The sequence below is a fragment of the Corvus cornix genome, chromosome 8 (genome assembly GCF_000738735.6).
Source record: "Corvus cornix cornix isolate S_Up_H32 chromosome 8, ASM73873v5, whole genome shotgun sequence".
In the NCBI taxonomy this organism is placed as follows: Eukaryota; Metazoa; Chordata; class Aves; order Passeriformes; family Corvidae; genus Corvus; species Corvus cornix.
The window spans coordinates 31,596,285-31,621,289 of NC_046338.1; the positions used below are offsets into that span (position 1 = coordinate 31,596,285).

Here is a 25,005-nt window from a genome sequence, read left to right on the forward strand (position 1 = left end):
AGCCTTTCCTGAGGGATTTGGTGGTCTCCCTTGAGCAGGAGAGGGGCCCCTGGCACTTCCTGGGAGTGTGTGCATTGAGTAGGAGGTGAGAACTGGGTGCTTGCTGGGTCAGGTTATTAGTCCTCGTGGAAGAAGCAGGACTGCTGAAATGTTCTTTTTAGCTCCACAATAACATTTATTTGTTTTTCTCCCATCTCCCAAAGTGTGGGAGAAACTGGGCTCAGAGGATGAGCTCTGGGGGTGTGCAGCAGCTTGGAGCGGCTGAGGATGGCAGGAACAGGGAAGGATGGGGAATGGGAGGAAAGGAAGGGGCTGGTCCAGGCTGTTGTCCCTAAGCAGCAGTGTGTCCTGGGACATGCTTTCCTGAGCAGCAGGGAAGCTGGTTGCTTGCTGAAGGGTCCTCAGGGTCTCATTTGTGTATGTGTGATGTTGCCAGGCAAGAAATTGCTTTTTATTGTCCATTTGTCCCATCGCTAGAGCCAGGATAAGGCAAATCCACTCGGTTCTCTGTGGTGTGTGAGGTGAACAGGGCCTGGGTGAAGGAACAAATGAAAACCTGGTTTTCCTCCTCAAAGGTGGAATCAGGAGGGTTTTGCTCTGGTTACCAGGGATTTAGGGCTCTGCTCTGTCCTTATGCTTGTGGCTGTAGCTGCTGGTGAGGACCCTGCAGTGGAGGATGCATACATAGCACATGCTCTGCATGGAATTCTGGAATGGTTTGGGTTGGAAGGGACCTTAAAGATCATCTTGGTCCAGTCTCCCCTGCCAAAGGGAGACCCCTTCCATGAGGCCAGGCTGCTCAGAGTGGCTTCAAACACTTCCAGGGATGGGGCATTCACAACTTCTCTGGGCAACCTGCGCCTCACCACCGTCACAGGGAGGAATTTCTTCCCCCCCAGGATGGCAGGACAGACTTCTATCCCCTTCCCTTCTTCGCCGCGCAATTTGTGCGAGGGATTGTCTTCGTTTTTGCACAAACAATGAGACCTTTTCAGCGATTCTTTGTGCATAGTGGGAGCAGAAGTCAAAGACAAATAAAGCCTGCTGTTGCTCACCTTTGCAGCATCCCTTTGTTTTCCCCTCTCAGGGCTGCTGTGAGTCCTTTTGCCGGGAATCTGCTGTTTCCAGGATGGCATAATTACCTGTGCGGGTCTATTAGGCACTGACACACATTGAGGTGCGTGAGTCACCTCAGTCAAGGCACCGCTGGAAGTGAGAGCTTGCTCTCCCTGGCTTTGCCAGGTTAAACATCGGTTTCGTGGCCGCGGGATGCTGCCCCCTGTGATGCTGCAATCCGAGCTGGGTGTCCTTCCTGCCCCATCCCAGCTCCTGGCTAAGGCAGGTGTTTTTGGACAAGCCATAAGCTGGAGCATGAACCCAGAGCTGGGATGAGTGCTGGCGATGCCCAGGATGCGGCGAGTGCCACTCAGGGTGGGGATAGCCCTCTGGGGAGCCCAGAGTGAGCAGCTCCCAGGTCTCACAGTCACCTCTCCTGTGAGAAGTGCCTGAGAGCGCTGGGGTTGTTCAGCCTGGAGAAGGAAAGGCTCTGGGGAGACCTTAGAGCCCCTTCCAGTGCTAAAAGAGGCTTCAAGAGGTTTGGAGAGGGACTTTTAAGAAGAGCACAGAGTGGCAGGACAAGTGGGAATGGCTTCACATTGACAGAGGGCAGGGTTAGATGGGATATTTGGAAAAAATTCTTCCCATGGCAGGGTAGTTCGAACTAGAGGGGCTTTAAGGTCCGTTCCAAACCAAATCATTCTGTGATCCTGGGACCACGTGTGTTCAGCCTTGGCACGAGCGAACAAACGATTCCCAGGGCAGGGTACAGGAGAACTGAGGGCTTCATGCATGGTTCCCTATTTTTCCTTCTGTATCTACATCAAATCCTCTTTACATCTGTGGTTTCAAGCTGACCTGGGTTCCTGATGTCCCTCAGCAGCAGCAGTGCCCTGCTCTCAGCCCCTTCCTCCATGCTGCCTCCTTCCAGGTGCTCTGGAACAAGGAGCCAGGGTTCGCTGCCTTCTGCCAGCAGTTCTTCCCAGAGGCTGCTCTATTTATTTTTAAAGCATTTTCTTGCTCTGTTGCACAGCAACTTCCAACACACCCTGGCTCATGCAGGCAGCTCCTGCTCCTCTTCGTACTTTGGCACTTCTTCAGCTGCTTTAGGGCTCAGGGAGATGGGGACTGATGCTGAACTCGGATGTCACGTGGGTTCACTTGTCCCATTTGAAATGTGCCAGCTCAGGCTGACTTACCAGGCTTGGCAGCACTGCTTCCCATATTCCCATTCCTTGGGTGTGGGAGCAGCCGAGGTGTGATGTGCAGAGTCAGTGCTGCTGCTGTGCACTAAAAAAAATATAGATTCAGGCTGTCCTCAGGGTGGTGGGGCTCTGTCCATGGCTACCTGCATACACTGGCTCTCAGATGCAGGGAATGGTGGGCTGGGATGTGGAGAGACTGCTCTCCCTGTGCCTGTGGCTGCTCAAGGGGACAGTTTGAGGCCCATGAGCTCAGGGCTGTTTCCATGCCTCTGCTTTGCCTTGTCTGTGTGCCCTGTGCTGGGGGATGACCGGAAGCCCTGGACGGCCTTTCCAAGGAGAATCCCCTCATGATGGGAGTACAGGGAGAAGGGCAGTGTAGTTCTGGAGGGATGACAGCCTGTACTCTTAAGCAGGAGTGGAGATAATTCCTGGAGGGTAGCCTGGAAATTATCTTAAGGAGTCCTGGCTGTGCCCTTCTTTGGAAAGCAAACTCCTGAGGGCGCGCTCTCTGGCTGCGCTCAGCGCTGCCGGGCTCCGGGCGCTGCCGGCGCGCGGATCACGCTGGCTTTCCCATCCTAGGCTATTCCTATTGCCAAGCCTGGTCCCTGCTGTTTGCAGAGCTGCTCCCACTGGAGCAATACCTCTCCCCTGCTGGGTGGAAGAGCTCATATGAGGAAGGGGAACGCTGAGCTGTGCTAGGCATCGTCCCTTGTTCCCAGTTCCTGCCCGCGGTGGATGGTACACACCCCTTCAGGTCTGTGTCTGCCTTTGCTCTGCTCTCCTGGGGATTTGGGATGCTGATGTGGAGCTGGAATTGGGGTGGCAGGTCGTAGATGAGATGGATGTGTGATGAGGGCTGTCTTGCCTGGAGCTGCAGAGACCTGCCTGCCCTGCAGGCAGGGCTGCAGGGAGAGGGGGTGAGATGAGACTGTCTCAAAGGCGGTGCTGGGAGAAGTTTGGGCATTGGGTTGTTTGTCAGGACGGGTGTTCCCAGTGACTGTGCCTGGTTCTGCCCCTGTGTCAGGCCAGACAGCCCTGTCTCTCACTGCCACCCCAGCAGGGATGTGCCTGCCCATGCTCTGAAGGCATCCTTGGCGCTGGGGTTCGCTGCCAGCAGCAGCCCTGAGGTCCTGCTCCCCGGCAGTCTCCGGCTCTGTGTGCTGGAGAAGTGCTGAGCTCTTTGACGTACATTTATATAAATAGTAGTGGTGTTGTTTAACAGTTGCTCTTAAAGGAGAGATGAGATAATTCCATGTTTTGATATTCCTAAAGCTGATGCCCCTGGGAGTGGTGCTCTGTAGGAGGGCTCCTGTATCTGGGGCTGTGCTACCCGAGGTGAGCCCCTGTACCCTCAGGGGGCTCGCTGGCCTCGGAGACACCTCCTGCCTGGGATGGGGCCTGAGCAGCAGCCTAGCTCCATCCAGGCTCCACTCAGCTTTTCCTGGGAAGCAGAAGCGGTGCTGAGCCCTGAGGAGGGGCCTCTGCTGCCGGAGCGTCACTCCAGCTGTGACAACCCTGGTGTGGCAGAACAAAAGCTGTTTCCCAGACAAGAGGTTGTCTGATGTCTGCTGCTGAAGCTTCTCCCAGCCTGAAGCAGCTCCTGGGTGCTCCAAGCTTGGCTCTTTCCTCTGTCCAATCTTTGCAGGTGTTCCAGTGGTCTTTGTTGTGTTGTTTTGCTGCCGCAATGGCCCAGAAAACACTGTGTAATATACGAGTGGGTGATGAGAGAGGAATGTTTTCTGAGCCAAGTGGCCGGTCTTTGATTGCACCGTGTCTCTCTGTCCTCAGCACACTGGCACATGGGATGCTGCCTTCCCGACCCTCCCATTTTGGTACATTTGGCCTGACTCTTTCACCCACACCTTTTGCTGTGTGTGGGACTGTCTGTGCAAGGAGCCTTTGCCTGTAAACATCTTCCCTCCTTCCTTCCCTCCTTCCTTCCCTCCCTCCCTCCCTCCCACCCACCTTAAGTCCCTCTGTTACCGGTGTACAAAGCTCCCAAGCCTGGAATGCAGCCCTGGCTCTCGCTGGGTCCCAGGGATGCTGGGAGTGGCTCTTCCCAGCAGAGCCACTGCAAATCTGCCAGTGCTGGGGGCTATTGGAGGGGGGTTTAATCCAACAAACTTTTCCCCAGTATCAAATGACTCGACTAAAAATAACCCCCTGGCCAGCTGGCTCTCACAGCCACGACGCTGCACAGCCCCAGCACCCGGTGCAAGACGGGCTGGAGCACCCAGGGGGGCCCAGTGCTGACCCAGGCAGGGCTCACCCACCACAGCATCCATGTCACTGCGAGGGGAGGTGCACGTGGCAGGAGAGGAAAAGGCCACGAGGATGAATCAGTCGCTCTCGCAGCCCATCTGTCTCTGTTTGGAAGGGCCCCACGCTGAAATCCTTGTGAGCGCTCGGAGGTTCAGTGCTCTGCTTTTCCACGCAGCGTGAGCTCCCGGCTTGTCCTTGGAGCAGGGACTGGTAATTAGCAGCTCAGGGCAAGCGTGGCTCGGTGGAGAGAGGCTCTTGATTGTCCTGGAAACCAAGTGGCCCCCGTGGCCTGGGGAGAAGCAGGTCAGTGAGTCAGAGAGAAGGGGAGGCAGGGGCCAGATTCGGAGCATCCCTGTGCTTCGGGAGGGATGGAACTGGGCCAAGATACCTCAGCCTGTGAGCTCGCAGGGAGAGCAGCCAAGCCGGGGGGAGACATCTCCTGTGGGCTGGTGAAGTGGAGAATCCTTGCCTGACTTGGGGTGTCCCCAAGGTGCTTGGGAGCAGCATCCTAGATGCTCTCATATAGATTTATACTATATATATATATATAGTATCATACATGTTTTTCATATGTATGTATTTAACAGCTTCTTGGTCTGATGCTGCTGTCAAAATCGCCCCCCCAATCCCCAAGGAAGGCTGCTGGGGTGCTGAACCACGCTTGGAGGGCTCCAGCTGCTTTGTTGGCCATGGACTACACCACAGCCAGAGTTTGTCCATCCTGCCCTGTCCGGGAAGGGATCTCTGCCGCCCTGCTCTCCTGGGGCTTGCGGCAGTGCTGGAGCTCAGCATTGTGGTGCTGAGCCCTCGGGCTGCCTGGGGCTCAGCCCTGTGGAAGCACAGTATTAAACCTCTTGCTTTAACTCCAGGGGTTTTGGTAAAGGTTGTTCAGATAATGGAAGCAAAGAGCTCACCCAGCGCCTCAGGTGCTGAGCGTAGTTATTATGGTAATACATCGTGAGTTGGCTAAAGGCTTGATTGCTGCCATTGTAACACAAACACACTCACAGAAAACCCCTAAAAGGAATTTCCTCTTCGCAGGGCAGCGCTGCTGCTGGGAACCTGCTCCTCCCTGCAGCTCCTTATTAGTTAATCAGCTGCCAGAGGTGAAAAAATGAAGCATGGTGTGAGATCTCAGGGTCTCCTGCCTGCTGGGGCTGCGCTCCTCGGCTGTGGCACGTGGCTGGGGTTGAGACAACAGGGTTGGTTCCCTTGAGGATGCTGTAGAGAGGATCTGTGTGTATTTCTTCTTCCATCACTTGTGCTCCGGTGCCTGAAAAGCCACTTCTCGGTGGTTTGTGGGGTGGGTGTGCTGCCCTGGCTGTGTTCTCGGTGGTCTGTGGGGTGGGATGCTGCCTTTGGATGCTTGTGTCCCATTTCAGCCCACACTGATGCACAGACCAAGGGGGCAGAGCTGCTTGCTGTTCTGCTCCTGTCTGGCTGTGGCAATTCCATGTGGGAGGGGATGGATGGATGGAAGGAAGGAAGGAAGGATGCAGTCTCTCTGAGATCCCCATTAGATGATGTGTCCTCCAGTTGTGCCAACACAGCTTGGTGATCCGTGTCCTCAGCTGTGCCCTGGGCTGAGCAGGGACCATCGTGCTGCTCCCAGCCACTGTGCAGGTGAAAGCACAAGTGCCAGTGTTTTTGCAGCTGAATATCCCCTCTCTAATTCAGTTTGGCCACTCTCAGTGCCCAGTGGCCATGGTTTTATCCCAATGGTTTCTCCACAGCAGGAGCAAACAGTGAATTTCCTGACTTTTATTGCTTTTGGAATGGAGTTTGGCAGGTGAGAGCTGCTAGAGGCTTCATTTTAATGCATTGAAAGCCTGCTTTGTGTCACAGTGCAGTGGTTCCTTGGGTCTCCTGTATGAAATACAGACCAGTGTGCCATTGCTGGGTAGTGACATCCCTGTTCCTGTGGCAGGGACGGCAGGGGCTGTCCCACGTCCCTGCTGCATCCCAGTCACACCACCAGCGATATGGACAGTGAGTATCAGCCAGGATCACCTGTGGGAAGCCATGTGTGGGTCATACAGGTGGGCATGCTGCTTTCCTTTGCTGTTTTTAACTCCCAATTGTTATTAGTGGAGGTGTGAAGTCACCTTCTGCCCAGCTGCTAACAGGGAGCTGTGTGGCAACCTGGGTTTATTCCCAAGAAAAGGCTGATTTGCAGCTGGAAGGGCTCAGAGGCACTGAAACCTGAAGGGAGCCTGCAAGAAAGATCTAGAGAAACTATTTATGAGTGCCTGGAGTGACAGGACAAAGGGGAGCGGCTTCACGCTGACAGAGTAGGCTTTGGTTAGATATTAGGAAAGAATTCTGCCCTGTGAGGGTGGGGAGGTCCTGGCACAGCTTGCCCAGAGAAGCTGCCCTACCCCTGGAAGTGTCCGAGACCAGGTTGAACAGGGCTTGGAGCAACCTGGGACAGGGGAAGGTGTCCTTGCCATGGCAGGGGAGTTGGAACGAGATGAACTTCAAGGTTTTTCCAGCCCAGGCCATTTTGTGACACACACACACACAAGTTCTGTGTTATTGGGAAAATCCAGGCTGGAGGTAGGGCTGCTGGCTGGCTCCACGGTCCCAGCCCTGGCCATACCTCTTCCCAGCAGAGCCCAAGCTCTTGGTTCCCACCAACAGAGGCAGGGCTGGCATTTAAACAGCAGAAGCCAAATTACATGAGCCAATGTGGTGTTTTTCCCATTAATTCAGATTTTGGGTAAAAATAAAGCATTTGTTTTCAGTGTGAGGAGGGGTCCAAAGGCCAGAGGAGGGGCAGGTGGCCTGGTGCCAGATGCTTGGTACCTGGCATGTGGCATCCCTCGAGCACCCTCGTTAGTGTGAAACCTCGCCAGCTTTCCTTAACAAAATGTTCTGGCATCCTCCCTTCTCTCCTTGTCACTTCTCCAGAGGGAACGTGGCTTGTTCTGCTGGCAGCGTGAGCCCTGTTTGCTTGGGCGGAGGCAGAGCTAATTATTTCTATTTATTTCCTCAAACTTTCTCAGTGTTTCGTTTGAGGGCTCCGGCTGAGCTTTTCCACTTGCCTCCGAGCCTGGGGGCCACCAGCGTCCCTGGAGTGGGAGATGCTCTGGGAGGCACCAGCAGAGCCAGTGTCTGTGTGGATGCTGGACCTGCCCTTGGGGTTTATCCTCATTTGCTCTTGGCTAATTGTCCTCAGGCATGGCTGAAACCTGGAGTGTTCACGCTTGGTGTGCCTGAAATCCTCCTGTCCTTGCCAAGGAAATGACTAGGAAAGGGGCTAATGGGTGTTTAAAAAACATAAAGACCAAAACAAACGGAAGCCAAACAAGACCTAACCAAACGAAAAACCAAACCAAAACAAAAAGCTCACCAACCACAGGAAGGAAAAACCAAAACAAAAAAAGCCCCCCAAACCCAAGGAAACCTGGAGTTAAACTTGAAGAGGGGAGGGCTGAAAACCAGTAGAGCAATATGAAAAGGAAAAGCAGAAATTGGGGAAAATGAGGTATGATGAAGGTCTTCAGAACTGACTTGAAAAAGTAATTAATGCTCCTAAAAAAAGTCGCATGGGTAAGCAAAGTAGTGGAGTGAAGGATCTGTTTATAGCTTTCAGTGGGAGCAGCCACGCTCGTCTGATCAATGTGCTAATTAATTTGCTGAGGCTCTTGCTGTCAGTTGCCTTTTTCTTTCCGGAGATCTTGCCAAGGGCTGAGTATCCCTTGGGCTGGGCTGGTTTCAGTCTGAGGGTGACTTTGGGTGCCTTCTATTTACTGGGCAGCACCACGGGCCTGAAGGGGATGGGATGCTCCCCTGGGCCCTCCATCCGTTCCCCTTGTGAGGAATGTCAGGTTTATTTTGACTGGCATAGAGGCCATGCTCCATGTCATCCCCTCAGTTACTGTTAATTCTTTCCCCTATATTTAATTTATTTTTGCTCCTGGTGGGGTGTTCCCCAGCCTTTATCCCAACCTCCCTTGCCACCTCCCTGTGTGTTCAGGAGGTGTCTCCAAATGATGCCTTGGGAAGGGGTTAAGATGATGATGTGCTCAGTTTGCTGCATGACTGGGGCATTTAAACCTTCCTTTTCCTTGCTGGGTTGCTTTCTGCTGCATCAGGGAGGTAGTTAGGAAGGGGGTGGTTGCCTTAAGCTTTCTCTCACCCCCTTTTTCACCTTCATCATGGGCAAACACTGGAAGGGGAATTTCTGGGGCTGATAAAGCAAAGTCTTTCCTGCAGCAATAACAGGCTGAACAGAGCTTTTCCAACATGAAAACAAAGCACTTCACCATGGCAAGGCTTTGTAGCCTCGGACACGAGTTTCTCCTGTCTGTGGGGCATCACTGACTTTGCTTGGCTGAGGAGCAGTGCTTGGTGTGGTGTTCCTGGCAGTGTTCCCGTGCCTTTGGCTCCTGTGGGTAGCTCCCGACTCAGACCCACGCTGGTATTTCCCCATCCAGCCTCCTGAAGTGCTGCCTGTCTCTGGGGCTGCCTGGCTGTCACCCCGTGAGTATGGGGCTGGAGGGGGATCTGGATGCTCCAGCCAGGGCTGCCCCACAGAGAAAAACCAACCAAATGGAAAGAGCCTGGGGTGGTTTGGTCCAGGTGTCCCAAATCTCCTCTTTTCTGATCTCCTTGTGCTGTGCTGCTCCAGGGAGGGCTGGCTACGGGGTCAGGGAGCTGCAGGTTCAGCTTCCCAAACTGGGAAGGAGGAGGAAGGCAGGAGGTGCTACCCCTTGCCCTAACCTTGGGGATCCAGTGATGTGTGTCCCAGTGTGAGAGGGTCCAGCCCAACAAACTGAGGAGAAACAGGACTTTTGGTTGATGTGGGAGGAAGGGAGGGGATCACGGGGCAAACAGAGCAAACCCCTGAGCCTCCCTCTGTCTTGTTCCCCTCCAGAGTGATGAGCCACCCCAGCAGCAGCGATGCTGGGATTCGGGACGTGCTCCATGGGCGCCCCGGCACCAGGCAGGGGGGCTGAGCTGGACACTGCCTCGTCCCGCTGTGTCCTGGCCCTGCCCGAGGAGGAGACGTGGCACCAGCACCGGCTGGCCCTGATGCAGAACACCCAGTCCTGCAACCTGCTGGAGCCCGAGAGCCTGGCCCAGGCCCTGGTGTCCCGCGCCACCTCCTTCGACGCCCTCTACGATTCCCGCTCCCGGGATGCCGACGCGGACACCGGCAGCGCCGTGGACCTGGGGCTGGGCCAGCTGGTGCCCGTGAGCCCGGACGTGATCAAGCGCCGGCGGGGAGGGCTCATCGAGCAGAGGGACATTATCAAGGCACACGAGGCACACAAGATGCAGAGCACGCCCCAGGCGCGGAGGAAGGAGTGGGAGTAAGTACCGGAGAGCCCCCAGCCCAGGTGGGCAGCTGGGGGGAGCGGGAGCCTGCCCTGTCCTCTGCGGGGCTGGTGGGGGCACTGGGGGTGTCACAGTGGTGACATGACCCCTGTGGAGCAGCCAGCACCAGCTGTGCTCCGTCTCCTGGCACTGTGGGGTTGGGCTGCTTGGCTCTGAGCTGGAGCGGGGCATCCCACGGGAATGGTGTGTCCCCAGACTGTGGGTGGTAGAGGGAAGCGTCGTGGAGAGGAAAGTTGGAAGCTGTCTGTTTTGAAAGCCCTCAAGGCAACTTCCTTTGGCTGTATCTTGGTATTTAGATGCATCTGGGGCTGTTGCCTTTCTGCTTTTGCTGTGGCTTGACCCCACTGAGAGGGGATTATCTGTCAATGCAGTGGTTGAGGCCATTTTTTGCGGGACTTGGCAGTGCTAAGTTAACAGTTGGACTTGATGATTTTAGAGGTCTTTTCCAACCTCTAAATTCTATGATTTTTATTTAATTCTAAAAAGTATCCTCCTGAATCAGAGCAGGCTGGGACATTAACAAACCTGAGAAAACAGAAGTGCTTGGCAGAGCTAGAACCCACCAGTTTTATTTTTCGTCTCCCTTTAATTAACTTTTTCTAATCGTTTGCCTCGGTGCTGTGAGAAAAGCCCAGCTCCAGGTCCTGGGTTATTCTCTCATCCCACACTCACTGTGTGACAGGGCTGCAGCCGCGTGCTTCAGTCCCACATTTAAATGACAAGCTTCCCCTCCCCACGTCTGCTCAGCAGGATTGCCTGGGATAAGCTGCTGCGGCACATCCTACTCCAGTGTCACTGGTCTGGAGCAGTTCCCTGCCTCCAGAACTGGATTTGGGGAATAATGTTTAATAAAACACCCAAAGGAGATGGGAGCCCCCGTATTAATTAGATCTGGCACGTTGCTTTGGCAAGATCTAGGTCAGTGCTCCACTCACGTGAGGCTGGTAGGGTTTCTTTGGGATGGCTTCCATGATAAAACTGCTTGTGATAATGCTGAGGCTGCTCCTGCTTTTTTTGGAGAGCAGCCTGACACTGAGGGGGGCTCTCCCTGGTCCTCTTGGCTCTGTGCTCATCTCCTTGTGCCTGGGGAACCTCCTGGCCGGTGACTCAGGCAGCTTTGCAGGGAAAATAAATTGCCATATGGGCTCGGCAGGCGATCGGTGCCTTGTTATCTTTTGCAGCCCGCTGGGGACGCCAGATGAATAAGTCATGGCAGGGCAGGAAGCAGAGGGGTGGCCTCGTTAATTGTCGGCTGGCAGAGCGCAGCCCTCGAAGGCTGCCCGCTAATTAAGGGCCTGCACCTCCACGGCTCTGCTTGGTGGCAGGGACATGGAGCTGGAGCCCTTCCTGCTCCTGGGGGCGGGTTGTGCCCCTCTGGCTGCCCTCAGTTGCTCCATCCAGCAGTGACTCAAACACAAAACCCAATATTTCTGTCTTTAACACAGTGGGAATGCTCAGGCAGCAATGTCGGGTGCTGCCATCCCCATGTGGTTTAATAGGATGTTTCCCCAGGCTGGTAGGGTCCTGTCTTTGCACTTCCCATCTCCTGGGTGCTTGGGTTTGTCATTTCATCCTGCTTTATGATGGTTTTCTAGGAAGCCTCTGATGTTGGGGAAACAATGGGCTCTGGCCCTTGGGCTTTACAGACCTCATGTCTCACTGAGGACCAGAGAGCCCCACTCCCTGTCCCTGCCAGGCCCCTTCCTGGGAGGTTGGTGAGCACCCAGGGGTTTGATCTGTTCCTTTCCCAGACTTACGTGCCCTGATACCCCATCAGCCTGCAAAAACCACACACCAGAGGTTCCTGCTTTAACATCAGACTCAAACGTCAGGAGGAGAGGGACTTTTGACAAGGGCATGCAGTACCAGGCTGAGGGAGGCAGAATGGCTTTAAACTGAAAGTGAGTGGGGTTAAAGTTAAACATTCTTCCCTGTGAGGGTGGGCAGGCCCTGGCACAGGCTCACCAGAGAAGCTGTGGCTGCCCCATCCCTGGAAGTGTCCAAGGCCGGGCTGGATGGGGCTTGGAACAACTTGGGGTAGTGGAAGGTGTCCCTGCCCATGGCAGGGAAGCTGGAACAAGATGAGCTTTAAGGTCCCTTCCAATCCAAACCATTCTATCCTTCTGGGACAAACTATCAATGTTCTCCCCAAAAGCTTTGCTGAAGCCCAGGTAGATGTGCAAAGCCAGTAACCCCAGTACCATGGATATTCTCTGGGAATAGACAGATACCCTGCCAGGGAGAAAAAGCAAATTAATTTCCTTACATGTAATTTTGTTAGCAATAATGCAATTTTCCTGTGATTTAATTTTCAGAAGGGCCCATCTCACGTGCCTTGAATCACCCTGGGGGCTTTCACCTGGGCAGTCTAGCTCTGGTTAGCAGTGAGGGAGGGTATTTTCCCATAGCTCCAGCATGGTGGTGGATGGGATGTGGGAAATACGGAAAATGTCTGAGTAGCTGCAGGAGCTCCCCTCGTGCTCCTGTCTGCCAGCTGTGGCCAGGTGGTGGGCACAGGGAGAGATGCTGCTTGTGCCTCTCATCTGCTGCATGAGACCTCTGCTCCCCTGGACCAGCTCTTGCTTTGCAGATGTGGCATTCCTGGTGTGTAGCCTGACATTGTTTGGCTGCTCTCGATCTGGATTGCTCTGGGGGTAGTGAAGAAAGGCTTTTTGTTTGTGCTCACCAGTCTTGGCAGGTCTGACCCTCACTAAACCTCCCCCTCTGCTGCCTTTTGCCAGTGAAACAATCCCATAAGTAGAACGAGAATAGGAAGGGTAAAATGCTCTTTTCCCTGGTTTTTTGGTAGTTTTTTTTTTCCCAAGACGAAACTGAGGCAGAGAACAGAAAACATGAAGTGCCTGTGGGGCAGTGGCTCTATGGGAGGATTATCTTTATGGTGAGAAATGAATGTACCAGCCCACCTTGTTCTTGACTGAGGGGCTTTGGCCCAGGGCAGACACCAAACCCTGCTTTCCAGAGTCCCAGCCAGATTCCCTGCCCTCCATCCCCGTGTTCACACTCTGGGCTCAGGGATGGAGGGATATGGAGAGATCTGCTGTGCTTCAAGGCTGAATCACTGCTGTCTTTGCTCTGGATGCCTGGCAGCATCCTTTGGATAATGTCAAGCTTAGAGACAGCTCAAAAGAAAAGCTCCTCGTCAAAATAAGCAAACGGGGAACCTCCTGTGGCTTCTCCAGGATGAGCAGCTGCTTCCTTAGCTGATGGTAAGGACAGGCAGAGCCACACAGGGAGCACATCCCAGAAAAGCTTCAGGCTGAATTTGTAGCACACAGGACCCAACCCTGCTTTGCATGGCTGAAATCCACGTGTGCACGGGAATTTGTTAAGCTTAGCTTGTGCAATTTGGGGAATGCAAGCTGTACCCTCGTTCTGGAGCGATACTTACAGCCAGGATGCATGGAAAAGCCTGATTCCAGGCGGGTGTTGGGCAGGGAATGGAGGAGACAGGAGGGAAAGCAGCAGTCGTGGCACAGTGTGAAGGTGGGATGCTGCAATTCAGCCTCTGAGCATCTGAGTGACCGGCGGAGGGTCTCAGTGTCCCGTGGGAAGCGATGCACTCTGCCCACAGCACAGCGACCCCGAAGGATAAGGCAATTAAAAGTGACGTCCTGTCTTGGAGCATCCTGATTCCCGTCTCTGGTGCTGTGAATCTGAGAGGTGGCCCTTTGCCGGGAGCCCGCGGCCCCGGGGAGCTCTGGGGCCGGCTCGGGCCCTGCAGCGCAGCCCGCGGGAGCCTCTGGGGCTGGAGCGTTCCCGCAGCTCTGCCTCCGCAGTTCCATGGGAAGCGGGGAGAGAACAGAACAGGCTGCAAACGTGCGGGGTGCTGCTCACAGATCTCGGTGGCTTTTTACGACTTGGCAGCCTCTGGCTGGTTATGTGCACGCTCTGCATCCCAGATTACAAATGAAGCTGAATTTTTTTTCCTTAAATCCCTTTTTTTTTTTTTGCCTTTGCCAGTGCTGAATGAGACAAAGGGCCCCTTTGGTGTGTGCTGGGCTGCCAGCTCTGTCGCTGCCTCCAGCATAATCCCCAGCACCATCTGGGTCTGACTGGCTGCAGTGATGGAGAGGCCAGGAGCACACGTGGGGTGTGGCACTGCCTCTTGCCTGGGCTGAAGCTGCTCGGGCAGCTGGACCAGCGCCCACCACCCTGCCCCTCTTTGGCTCTGCGGGGAAGGGACCAGCCCCAGGGTGGCTCTGAATCACCGTCACTGGTGCTGGCAGCTCTGTGGCACGGTCTTGGGAGAGGTGCTGGATGCAGTGGGTGCAGCTGCTGTGCTCTGAGCAGCAGCCCTGCTCCCCCTGAGGGTGCTCCGTGGGGGCTGCTTGGTGCTGTCTGGCTGTGCTGAGAGGCTGGAGAACGGCTCTTGGCACCTCTGCAGTGCCACTTGCTGTCAGAGGCAGCTTAGCCCTCTCCTTCTCCACCGTGGGCTCCTCTTCAGACATCTGTTGCCATGAGTCCAAACGTCCCAGGGTTTTGGGAGGGCTGGGAAATAGGGTTGGGGCATCTCAGGCAGCTGGCTGGAGCCCTGAGGGCTCTGCAGGTGAAAGCCCTGAGATCTCGGTGGCAGGTGATGCTGGGAATTATGTACCTGGGAGGATCCTTCCTGTAGATCCACCCATGTTTCCAAGTCTTCTATAATGTCCTGCAAAGCGATTAACTTCTCTGAGCCTAATGAGTGTCTCTTTGTTAACGTGGCTCTCCCTGCTTATGTTTTACTCTGCATGAGGAGCAATGCAGGTGGTGAAAAGGACTGTGGATGTGCTAAATGTGGCCATGGGGACACTGAAATATGGCTTTTGCCCAGAGCAGCAGAGAAACACCTCTCCCTGAGGTATCTGCCCTGCACCTCCCTGTGCTCTCCCTGCTTCCCTTTAGTGCAGATCAAGGCTTGCATCCTGGGGAGGAGTTTGTTTTTTGACCTGGGATGAACTTGAGTGCCACTGGATACTCTGGCAATGGTGTGGAAATAGCAGCATCCTTCACTGAATTTCCTCAGAGTCTGGGATTCTGGCACACCCTGCAGGAATTCCCTGAGTTAATTGCGGTGAGTGTTAATTCCCGAGGGCTGCCAGAGGGGTGGGCACTCGGGGACAGTCGGAGCCTTCCTGCGTGGCTGAGCCGGTGCAGACTCAGAGGTGCTTCCAGTGCTCCCTGGGAGCTGAGCATGGGAGGACAAGGTGGGTGCCAGCAGATGCCTCCGCTTGGGAGCTGCTGCCTTGTGTTTTGCCACTGCATCCTTGCAGCTCCTGCTTCCCTCACCACAATCTCAGGTGCTGGGAAGCTTTGTTAGCATGTCTTGGAGCAATGTTCAAACCATGGTCCACACTTTCCAGAAGCCAGCCTTTGGAAGGAGCTTCCCCCTTAGCCTGAGGCTGGCCATGGCTCAGAAACACAGAATCACCGGGAGGGAGTGAAGTGGCCAAGAACCTCAAGCAGGGTCACCTAGAGCAGGCTCCAGAGTCCTCTGAGTTTCTCCCAGTAGCTTGTCCAGGTGGGTTTTGAGTGTCTCCAGATATGGAAAGCCCACAACCTTTCTGGGCACCTTGTCCCAAATGTTTAGCTCCCCTCACAGTGAAAAAGTTAATTCCTATGTACAGGCAGAGTTTGTTCTATTGCAGTTTGTGCCTGTTGCCTCTAGTCCAGCCTCTGGGTGCTACAGAGAGGAGCCTGGCTCTGCCTCTTCCCCCACTGTCAGGTACTCTGTGCATTGATCAGATCCTCACTGAGCCTCTTCCAGCCAGGCCGAGCAGCCCCAGCTCTTCCAGCTCCTGTCCTTTAGTCACCTTGGCTGGAGTTGCTCCAGCAAGCCCTTGTCTCCTGTCCTGTGGGGCACAGCACTTTGGATATGTCACCAGGGCTACATGAAGGGGACAGGCCACCTCCTGGACCCACTGGCTTTGCCTAACACACCCCAGGGGGCTGCTGACCCACTGTTTTTCAGAGCACAGTGCTGTCTCAGGGCCAGCTTGGTGGCCACCAGGTCCCTCGGGGCTCTCCCTGCCCAGCCCCTTCCCAGCCAGCATGGACAGGGTCATTCTTCCCCAGGTGCCGGGCTTGGTGTTTCCCGTGAAGCTGAGCTCCATGCTGCTCCTCTGCTGCTCCTTCAGGCTGCTGAAGTCCCTCTGGATGGCAGCACAGCCCTCTGCTTCAGCAGTCTCTGGCTTTTAGCATCTCCCTGCGCTGGCGAGCACGTGGTGCAGCCTGCAGGCACTGAAACTTCTGATACTCCCTGCTCATTTGCACCCCCGTCCTTTCCCTCCCCTGGAATAATTCAACCTCTTCCCCTCTCCCAGGCAGCCCCCAGCTGTCCCTGTGTGATTCAGATGGGGGGCTGCGTGCTGGCTGGGAGGTGTTTGTGGCAGAGGTGCTTTCCAGCCTCTCCAGTTTGCAGGGTTAATGTGATTTACCACAGTCAGTTTCTAAGGTGCAGTACCTGCCTTGCCCCTTGCACACTGTATTTCAGGGATGACAGCGTAGTAAGTCAATTCAGGGACCTCAGGAGGTATCTAGTTTGATCAGACAATCACTTATTTTTAATTTAACTCAACGTTTTGCATTTTAAAATATAGAGGACGTCTCCCTGCGCACTCCCAAAAGGGCATTTTCTCTGAGGGTGGTGAGGCCCTGGCACAGAGAAGCTGTGGATGTCCCATCCCTGAAGGTGTCCAAAGCCAGGCTGGATGGGGCATGGAGCAGCCTGGTCTGGTGGAAGGTATCCCTGCCCACGGCCGGGGGTTGGAACGAGATGATTTTTAAGGTTCCTTGCAACACAAACCATTCCATGATTCTGTAAAACTTCAGGGAAGTCCCTGAAGTTGTACTAAAGCAGCTTTCAAAATGGGACTCATGGTTTCCTAGAGAAGCCTTTGGAATATTGAGATCTTTCCTAGAAAAGCAGAGGGCAGAGGTGCTCTGCTTGTCTCCGCTTACCTTTCGTGTGCTCAGTGGGAAAGGTGGCTCCCATCCTTCAGCCCAGGGTTGTGGGTGCGTGGGTCACCCCAAACATATCTCTGTTCCTGTTGCTTGGCTGGTTTTGGGCTGGTGCTGCACACTCCAGCATGGCTCTTGCTTTTAACTGGGGAAAACGTTGTGGTGCTTATCCCAGCCGTCGGGAGGGAGATCAGCGGGACATTGTCCTTCTCAAAACACACCTGAAAAAGCTGGTGTTGTCTCATCTTTCCTGGATGATGCCAACCAGCTTGTTTGATGGGAAGCAGCTTTCCTGCAAGCTTGGAACATGCCACTGTGGTGGATGATGCTGTGATGAAACCTGCGTCATCTCCATGAGCTCTGCTGCAAATCCCAACTCCTTTATTTGTCATCAGAGGAGCTTCACAGGAGTCACTTCCCCCCAGCTTGTGAGGCAGCACCTGATATGCTGTAACTGCCTTTCCCGTGGATTTTCTCAGGCAGAATTAAGCCTAAAAATTCTTCAATGAACCTTTTCCCATTGAGGAATCTCGGAAGCCGTGCTCAGCCTTGGATGCTGAGGGTGTTTGCCTTCACGGAGGCTGCTGAGCTGATGCCTGCCTGTCGCTGCAGCAAGGAGGACGTTTTTTCACACCTCCCAGCACTGAGTAGCTCTCGGAGAGAGGTTTTGCTCTTTGGCCTTTTCTCTTTCACAGGTTTGGAAGAGGGAAGCAGCATCTCCTTCCTGGCTGCCTGCCAGGGATGGGGCTTCTCTGGCTGTCTTGAGCATCAGCTGCTCAGTGCAAGTTCAGACCTGCTGGAAAAATTTTTCAACAGCTCCGTCTTCTCCTGGCACTTGTCCTGACAATGTCGCTTTGTCAAAGCCACCCTGTTTGCTAGCAGGGTGGCTTTGGAGAAAGCTGAGCCTTTGAGTTTGGCTTCATTAGGTTGGAGATGGAGTTGGTGGATTTCTGGTCCAGGTTTCTTTTTGTTGGGGAGGGTATTTGCAGCCGGAAGGAAGGAAGGAAGGAAGGAGGTTCCTCTGTCATCCCACCCCCTGACAGTGGGTGTTTTGCTGTGTTTATCCAACTTGAGCCTTGCTGGGTGGGCAGAGGATCAGAGAAAGCACTGGATAGTCCTCAGGCATGGACCTGCCTCTTGGAGGGGTGAAGAGGAGATCTAAAGGAGGAGAAAATCTCCTGCTGGCTTTGGCAGGAGCTAACACTGCTGAGCCAGATGGGTCATGAGGATGCTGGGGGATTTCTTTTGCTTTGAGTAGTGCAGCGGTTGCAAAAATGCTTTTAGAAATTCCTCTCCAACCCTTTGACAGCCTAGAAATAAGTTTTTTCCTGTTGGCTGTCTATGGATGGCTCTGGGGATGTCTTTTCTGGGCTTGTTCCCACACACATGTGAAGTTTGGCAGCTTGGTGCCTGGCTCTTGCAGGGCTCTGGTGACAAGAAGGGGAATATCCCCCTGGGGCTCTGCTCCATCCCTTCCTCCTCTCCTTGGTCTCCCTTCATCCATGCTGCTCAGTCCCAATGTTTTGGGCAGGGTCATTCTCATATGTTTTTCCCCCATTGGATCTTCTCAAGCGGACCTCTCTGGAAGTGCCTTGCCCAAAGCTGTACCGGTCTGAGACGGAGGAGGATGGAGAGGTGTGATCTCGCCTCCTGCCAGCTCGCTTAGTGCGAGGCTGGGATGCTCCACAGCTTTTGGTTGATGGGAGAGGTTGTGTAGAGGGATTTGGGGGTTGGAAGCGGGGATGGAAACTCACTTTAATGTGATGGCAGAGTCGAGGAGGGTGGATAGCTGTTCCCTGAGAGGTGGGATTGCTGCACGCCTGCCCAGAGCAGCCAGGATGTGACTGCAAATGCTAATTGGAGACTGGCTCGAAAAGCTAAATAAGGCAGCAGAGCACTCCAGGCAATTTATTAATGGGTGATTATTCCAGGGCCCTTCAGTTGAGCCACAAAGCCTCCTGGCCTGAGGCAGAGTCAGCCCGAGGAGAGGAGCGCTGTGTTGCCAGGAACACTTGGAGTGGGTGTTTAGGTAGGAGAGGGGAGAGCAGGAAGTGTCAGGCTGGGGGAAGCGTCCCTGCAGCCAGCACCGGGGCAAAGCAATACCGTCCCTTTTCTCGGTGGTTTGGGAGTGATGGGGTCTCACCTGCCTCTGCTTGAGGTGTCAGCAACCCCCCCTGTGCTGGTTTGGGAGCTGTAATGCACCCACAAAGGTGGCTCCTGGTTTTGGTGGAGTATTTTTGGGCAGTACAAAGTCCTGAGCAGCCGGTGCAGGTGGGTCAGTGCCAGCTCTGAGCTTCACAGTGACAGAGTGGGACTGAGCACCGAAATCAACTCCTGTGAGTTTTGTGGGGCTGGATGCACATCCCTACTGTGTCCCCAGAAGTGCCCAGGACTGGAGGTTCCTTTGCTGTCCTTTAAGCTTCTCCCAGCCTGCCTTCATTCCAAGGCCAGGTTGGACTGGGCTCTGAGCGACCCGGTCTAGTTGAAGGTGCCCCTGCTCATGGCAGGGGAATTGGACTAGATGGCCTTAAAGTCCCTCCCAACCCAATCCATTCTGTGATTCCACAATTTGGTTGCTAAATCCACCTTTAATTCAAGATTCAACAACGTTCTGCTTCATCAGTAGCTCTGATGCATGAGCTATTCCAGTCCCACAGCAATGCAGTGTGGTCCCACACCCAACTTGAAGGGTCTGTGGTGTCTTTGGGTACTTTTGGTATTTTCAAGAGCCATGTGAGGAGTTTAGTTTCAGCCACCTGAGCAGGACCTGGTGCTAGGCTGCGCTCTGTGCTGGCAGAACACTTGGGCAATCATAAGAAGCAGATCGTACACAGCTCCTGATCCCTGTTCTCACATCCCACCCGACTTGTGGAGACACCATTAATGTGTCTTCCCTTTGCTTGCACAGAAAGATGTCACTGCAGATCACTGTGGAGCATCTGCATGTTGGGGAGGAGGGAAAGGGATGGATGCTCCCTAAACAGCTGTGGCTAATCAGCCCTGGCTTTCCACCCCTCGGGCAGCTGGAGGCTGGTGGGCCCTGATGGGTTGTGATGGGATGACATTGTGGGTTTGGGAACGTTGACTGGGACCTGCTACACTCATGTTTGTGTGGCATTTTGCTTCAGGTTTTTGTTGTGTTGTGTTTTGCTTGGCAGCTGAGAACTGCCAGGCATTTTAAGAAGTGGGACCAGAGATGCTCTGGGCTGGATTGTTTTAAGCAGACACTTGTAGAGAGGTTAGGAAAAAGAATCCCTAGGGTGGGAATGCACAGTGTGCTGCAGCTGGGGTCTTGGAAGGGGCTGCAGAGGGAAGGCTGGGGAAGAGCTGTTCTGGCACTGCTTCTTCTCTATCTCCATCACCTGCAAAAGCTTGTCTGGGTGGAGATGCAACCACCAAAGTCTCCTTTCCCAGAGGATTATTCCCTTATCCCAGCAAAAGAGAGCTTTACAATATTGTTTCCTATTGATTTTGAAGATGCCAAGGCTGGCTATTGGACTCATGGGCCTTGGCAATTAAAGCAGCAGTGGCTGTGAATGCGGGGATGTTTCATGGCACTGTGCAGCTAATTCCACTGCCAGCCTCACACATCCAAGTCCTCCTGCCCCAGCTGCTGTGTGGCACCTGGAGTGGCTGCTGCAGCCCGAGGGCCGGAGGAGGGTGGGGCAGTGACTTAAATCTGGAGGCAGAATTTACAGCCTGGTGTGAGATTTTCTGTCTCTCACTTCTCTTCCAGCCCTCTGATCCTTCAGTGGATAATCCCAGTGCTGACCTTGTGAATTCCACCTCTGGGTTGGTGTTTGGGAACATGTCCTGGCGGTTGTGAGGATGATGGTGCCCATCTCTGTCAGTGCTGGGGAAGGCACGTCCCGGAGAGGTTGTTGGGAAAAAGTGGGAGCAGACGGCACAGAGGAAACACTTGCCCTGCTCTGGGTGAGAGCTGCCTTGCTGTGAGGTGGTGCCGAGCCTCTGCAGGGCTTTGCTGGCACAAGAAATGCCATCAGGGCTGTCCTGGCCGCTGTCACAGCTGCCAACATCTGCACAGATGAGCATCAGGCAGAGGCTGGTGTGGTGCCCCTCTCCAGAGATGCCATCCTGGAGCTGCTCAGGCCTTGTCCACCCGCGTCCCCAGGTGAGCAGTTCCAGCCCAGGGATTCTGTCTCGCTGCTGCTGCAGACGTGCTCGGCTCAGCAGGACTTTTCCTTTGCAAGTGGGGAGAACATCCTCCTTCTAATCCAGCAGGTAATGAAACTGTTCCTGGAAGAAACCTTGCATTCCTGCATGGTTATAAACACACTTCTGACTCACAGCTACTCAGTCCCAATTTGAAATTTGGCCAGAGCACCACCGTAGATGATTTTCATTTGATGCTTTTATTTTATTATTTTTTTCATCTCAGCATAGCTTATTTAAGAAATAAATCAGGATGCCAAAAGCCACTTTCTAAGATGAGTGCAGTCCATCACAGCTCCTGGGAATATCAGTCATGGAGGGAGAGCCTGTCCTCCCTCTCCAAACCCTGGCTGTGCTGCATTAGAGTCATAGAATGGTTTGGGTTTGAAGGCACCTCAAAGATCTTCTGCTCCAAGCCCCCTTCCACAGGCAGGGACACCTTCCACTACACCACGTTGCTCCAAACCCCGTCCAACCCGGCCTTGAACATTTCCAGGGATGGGGCAGCCACAGCTTCTCTGGGCACCCTGTGCCGGTGTCTCCCACCCTCACAGTCAAGAATTTCTTCCTAATATCCCATTTCATCCTGCCCTCTGTCAGCTTGAAACCATTTCCCTTTGTCCTGTCACTCCATGCCCTCGCCCAAAGTCCCTCTCCAGCTCTTTTGAGCCCCTTTAGGCACTGGAAGGGGCTCTAAATTCTCCCTGCAACCTTCTCCTCTCCAGGCTGAACACCCCCAGCTCTCAGCCTCTCCTCAGGGACTTGTTCCCTGCCTGGCGCTCTCTCCAAGCTGAGGAGCAGCCTCTGGCTTTCTGAGCAGCCCGGGGCTTGGCAGAGGATGCTTTTAGCACTGTTTCCTGGCTGGTTTTGGTGCCCGTAGCCAGCAATGCACAGATAGGAGATTTCGGGGTGCCCGGGCTGAGCCGGAGGCTGCGCGAAGGGATGCGGGAACTGCGCGGGGGGGTTGCGCCTGATCCAAGCATCCCGCTGGAAGGGGCCAGCCGGGGGGAGCCCAGCCGAGGCCCGGGCTGCTGCCTGAGGCTGGGGGGCGCAGGGAGGGGACAGCTGCCGCTAGATGGCAATGCCGGAGCGGCGGCAGCGGCCCCGCGGCGGGGGGGAGGCTGGGGGGATGTGACACAGGGGCTCGGCATCACCCGGGAGGGGACAGCCCCGTGTCTCCCGTGATGTCCTGCCGTGCAGGGCTGGCGGCGTGGCGGGGAGACGTGGGGGAAAAGCAAGGAGGGGACTTGAATGGCAATACTGGTGTGAGAATCATGGAACTGTGGAATCGTTTAGGTTGGAAAAGGTCTCTAAGCTCATCGAGTCCATTAACCCAGCACTGCCAAGGCCACCACCCAGCCACGTCCCCACGTGCCACATCTACACATCTTTCTAATCCCTCCAGGGATGGTGACTCCACCACTTCCCTGGGCTGCCTGTGCCAGGGCTTGACAAGAGGCTTTTGGAGAAGGCACCTTTCCCAATATTCAGCCTGAACATCCCCTGGTGTGACTTGAAGCTGTTTCCTCTTGTCCTGTCACTTGATGCCTAACAGAAGAGACCAATCCTCACCTTGCTACAGCCTCCTTTCAGGAGCAATAATGTCTCCCCTGGGCCTCCTTTTCTCCAGGCTGAACCCCCCCCCCCCCCCCAGCTCCCTCAGCTGCTCCTCTTCAGAGTTGTGCTCGAGACCGGAGGAGTGTTAGCCTATCTCCGCAAAACCAAGTGCATCCTGAGCGCCTTCCTGTCCTGGCACCCGCTGTTCCCTGTCTTCTCGCGTTTCCTCCATTCACAAAAACCCAAACAGCCCCACAGAGCTGGCTCTGAATCCCTGTGCCATGTTGAATCATGTAGGCATCAGCCACACTTCTCCCTGACTCACAGATCCCAGAGTGCTGGGTGAGGGTCAAGATGAGAACGGCAATAAACATCCTGGGAAACAGAGCCTGCATCTCTTGGCATAGCCAGAGACTTTTTTTTTTTTTTGGCTCTCAATCTTCTCTTAAGGAGCTGCTTTCTCATAAATATCCCATCCTTTAGCACCGTCTGAGCAGGAGCAAGGCTCCCAGCGGGGTCATCCTGCACTCTGCTCTGCATCAATGAACACAGAGTACAGGCGAGAGCAAACTCCGGGTTCAGGGGACAGCCCAGTGCCCCAGCAGAAGTGTCCAGGTAAGGGGTGCATCCCTGCTTTGAGGGAACGGAGGAGGAAGGCTGCCTTCCTCCCCCTCAGCCGCTTGCTCTGAGCCAGGCAGGGGATGCAGGGGCAGTGCAGGGTCCATCCTTCCCCATCCTCCTTAGGCTCTGGGTACCACACCGAGCCTGAACATTTCGGCTGGGTGGGGCCTTGCTGTGCAGGCAAGGATGGGAGAGGGCTGGGGGGAGCAGAAGCAGGAGCTCTGCAAGGCTGAGGATCTGCTCCTGGCAATCGGCCCAGCCTCGGGCTTAATTAACAGTGGCTTAAAGGGCTGAAAGGTGGGAAGAGAGGCATCGTTGCTGCTGCTTCGTTGGCGGTGGGGAGGAGGAGGAGGTGGGGTGAGCCACAAATAATAATTGATTTGTTTAGGGCAGTGTCTTGCCTGGGCTGAATCGAAGGGACTGTAATTAGTCGGTAGCTGCTGTGGCCACCTCCTTGCCTGTTGTTAGTGGAATGAAAACCCGGGGTCACTCTGGCTGGCTGGCAGCCTGTCTTGGGAGGGATCTGTGCACCCCTGCTTGACTCTGTGCTGCAGGGTGGTAGCAAGGCAGCCCAGGACTTGTTGAAAACTCCCCAGGTAACCCACTCTGGTTATAAAGATAATTGGAAGGAGGGAGTTGAGAAGGGATGCAGCAGCTGGATGTCGTGGAGAGCTGGTGGGTTCTCAGTGCCTGGCTGAGGTTGGGGCAATGATCCCACAACCCTTTTTGCAAACACTCCTCTGTTATCTTGCTGAGGAGGACCTGGTCCTTCCTCTTCATCACCTAGCCAGCCCAAGGGCTCCTGGCAATGCACCCATGAGAGCCTGGGCCAAAAAATGAGCCCTGTGGCCCTTCAGCCACTGTAGTGCCTGTGGAGTGGGGAAGTCCCTGGTCAGGTGTTGCCAGGCTGGACCGAGGGAGAAGCCCTGGCCCAAGTAAGTTAATGATTTATGTTATTAAGAGCTTGTGGGGTTTTTTGTTTCTTTTTTTTTTTTTTTAAGTGCCTCAAGCATTCCTGGCTGCCCCACAGCCAGGTGTGAGGGACAGGGCAGCGGCCACTGTGTTTGCAGAGCAGGTTGTGGGTGGGGTGGACAAGGGAAGAGCACGACAGGGATACAGGGTGACTTGTGCTGCTGGCTGGAGCTGTGGGTGGTCTGCTTGTGGGAAAGGCAGGTAGCAAATGCCACAGGCCCTGGGGAGCTCCATGGCCTCGGGGTCCAGTGGGAGGAGTAGGGGACCCTGTGTGTGAACAGCTCACAGGGTGTGCTGTGTCCTGCCCTGCCGGGTGGCTACAGAGGGCTTGGGGACACCTTTGGGGGTCTGGGCGTACCCTGTGTGTGCCAGGAGGGCAGGGTGGGTTCCCCAAAGGTGGGTGGGTGGGCAGGAAGCCCCCTCACTGGGTGACCTTGGCACACGCATGGCTGTAGCATCAGCAGTGTCCCCAGTCCCCTGCCCTTAGTGGGGTGTCTGGGGGGGAGCAGGGTCAGAGACACCCCCACATGGAAGCTGCTGCAGAGGCACATCCAGCCCGGTTGTTTACACCTCTTGGATGAGCTGCTGTTTCTTCCGGACAACGCTGTGTGTCAAAAGGAAGATACTGAGGTGTGGAGGCTCATCTGTATGCGAGGGAGCAGGAGGGCTCTCCCGGGCACCCGCTGGCATCGGGCGGCTCCGGGGGGGAGCCGGGAGCCTCGAAGTGTCCCAGGGACGGGGGGAGGATGATGCACGTGGCCAGAGAGAGGTGCTCGGTGCGGACTGAGGTGGGGTGGGGGGGATGCAGGGAGGGGAGCCCCCCCCTTGCTCCCCAATTTAGCCACTCACCTAGGAGCAC

The 25,005-nt window shown here is 54.9% G+C and overlaps 1 protein-coding gene across 1 annotated transcript in view; it reads left to right on the forward strand.

The window, feature by feature from the left end:
- Positions 1-25,005, forward strand: part of CACNA1E (calcium voltage-gated channel subunit alpha1 E) — a 129,500-nt gene that overhangs the window by 14,086 nt on the left and 90,409 nt on the right. Inside the window, 1 exon segment of the mRNA XM_039555753.1 lies at positions 9,403-9,841. Coding sequence (XP_039411687.1) covers positions 9,429-9,841 — 413 coding nt within the window. The 5' untranslated portion in view covers positions 9,403-9,428.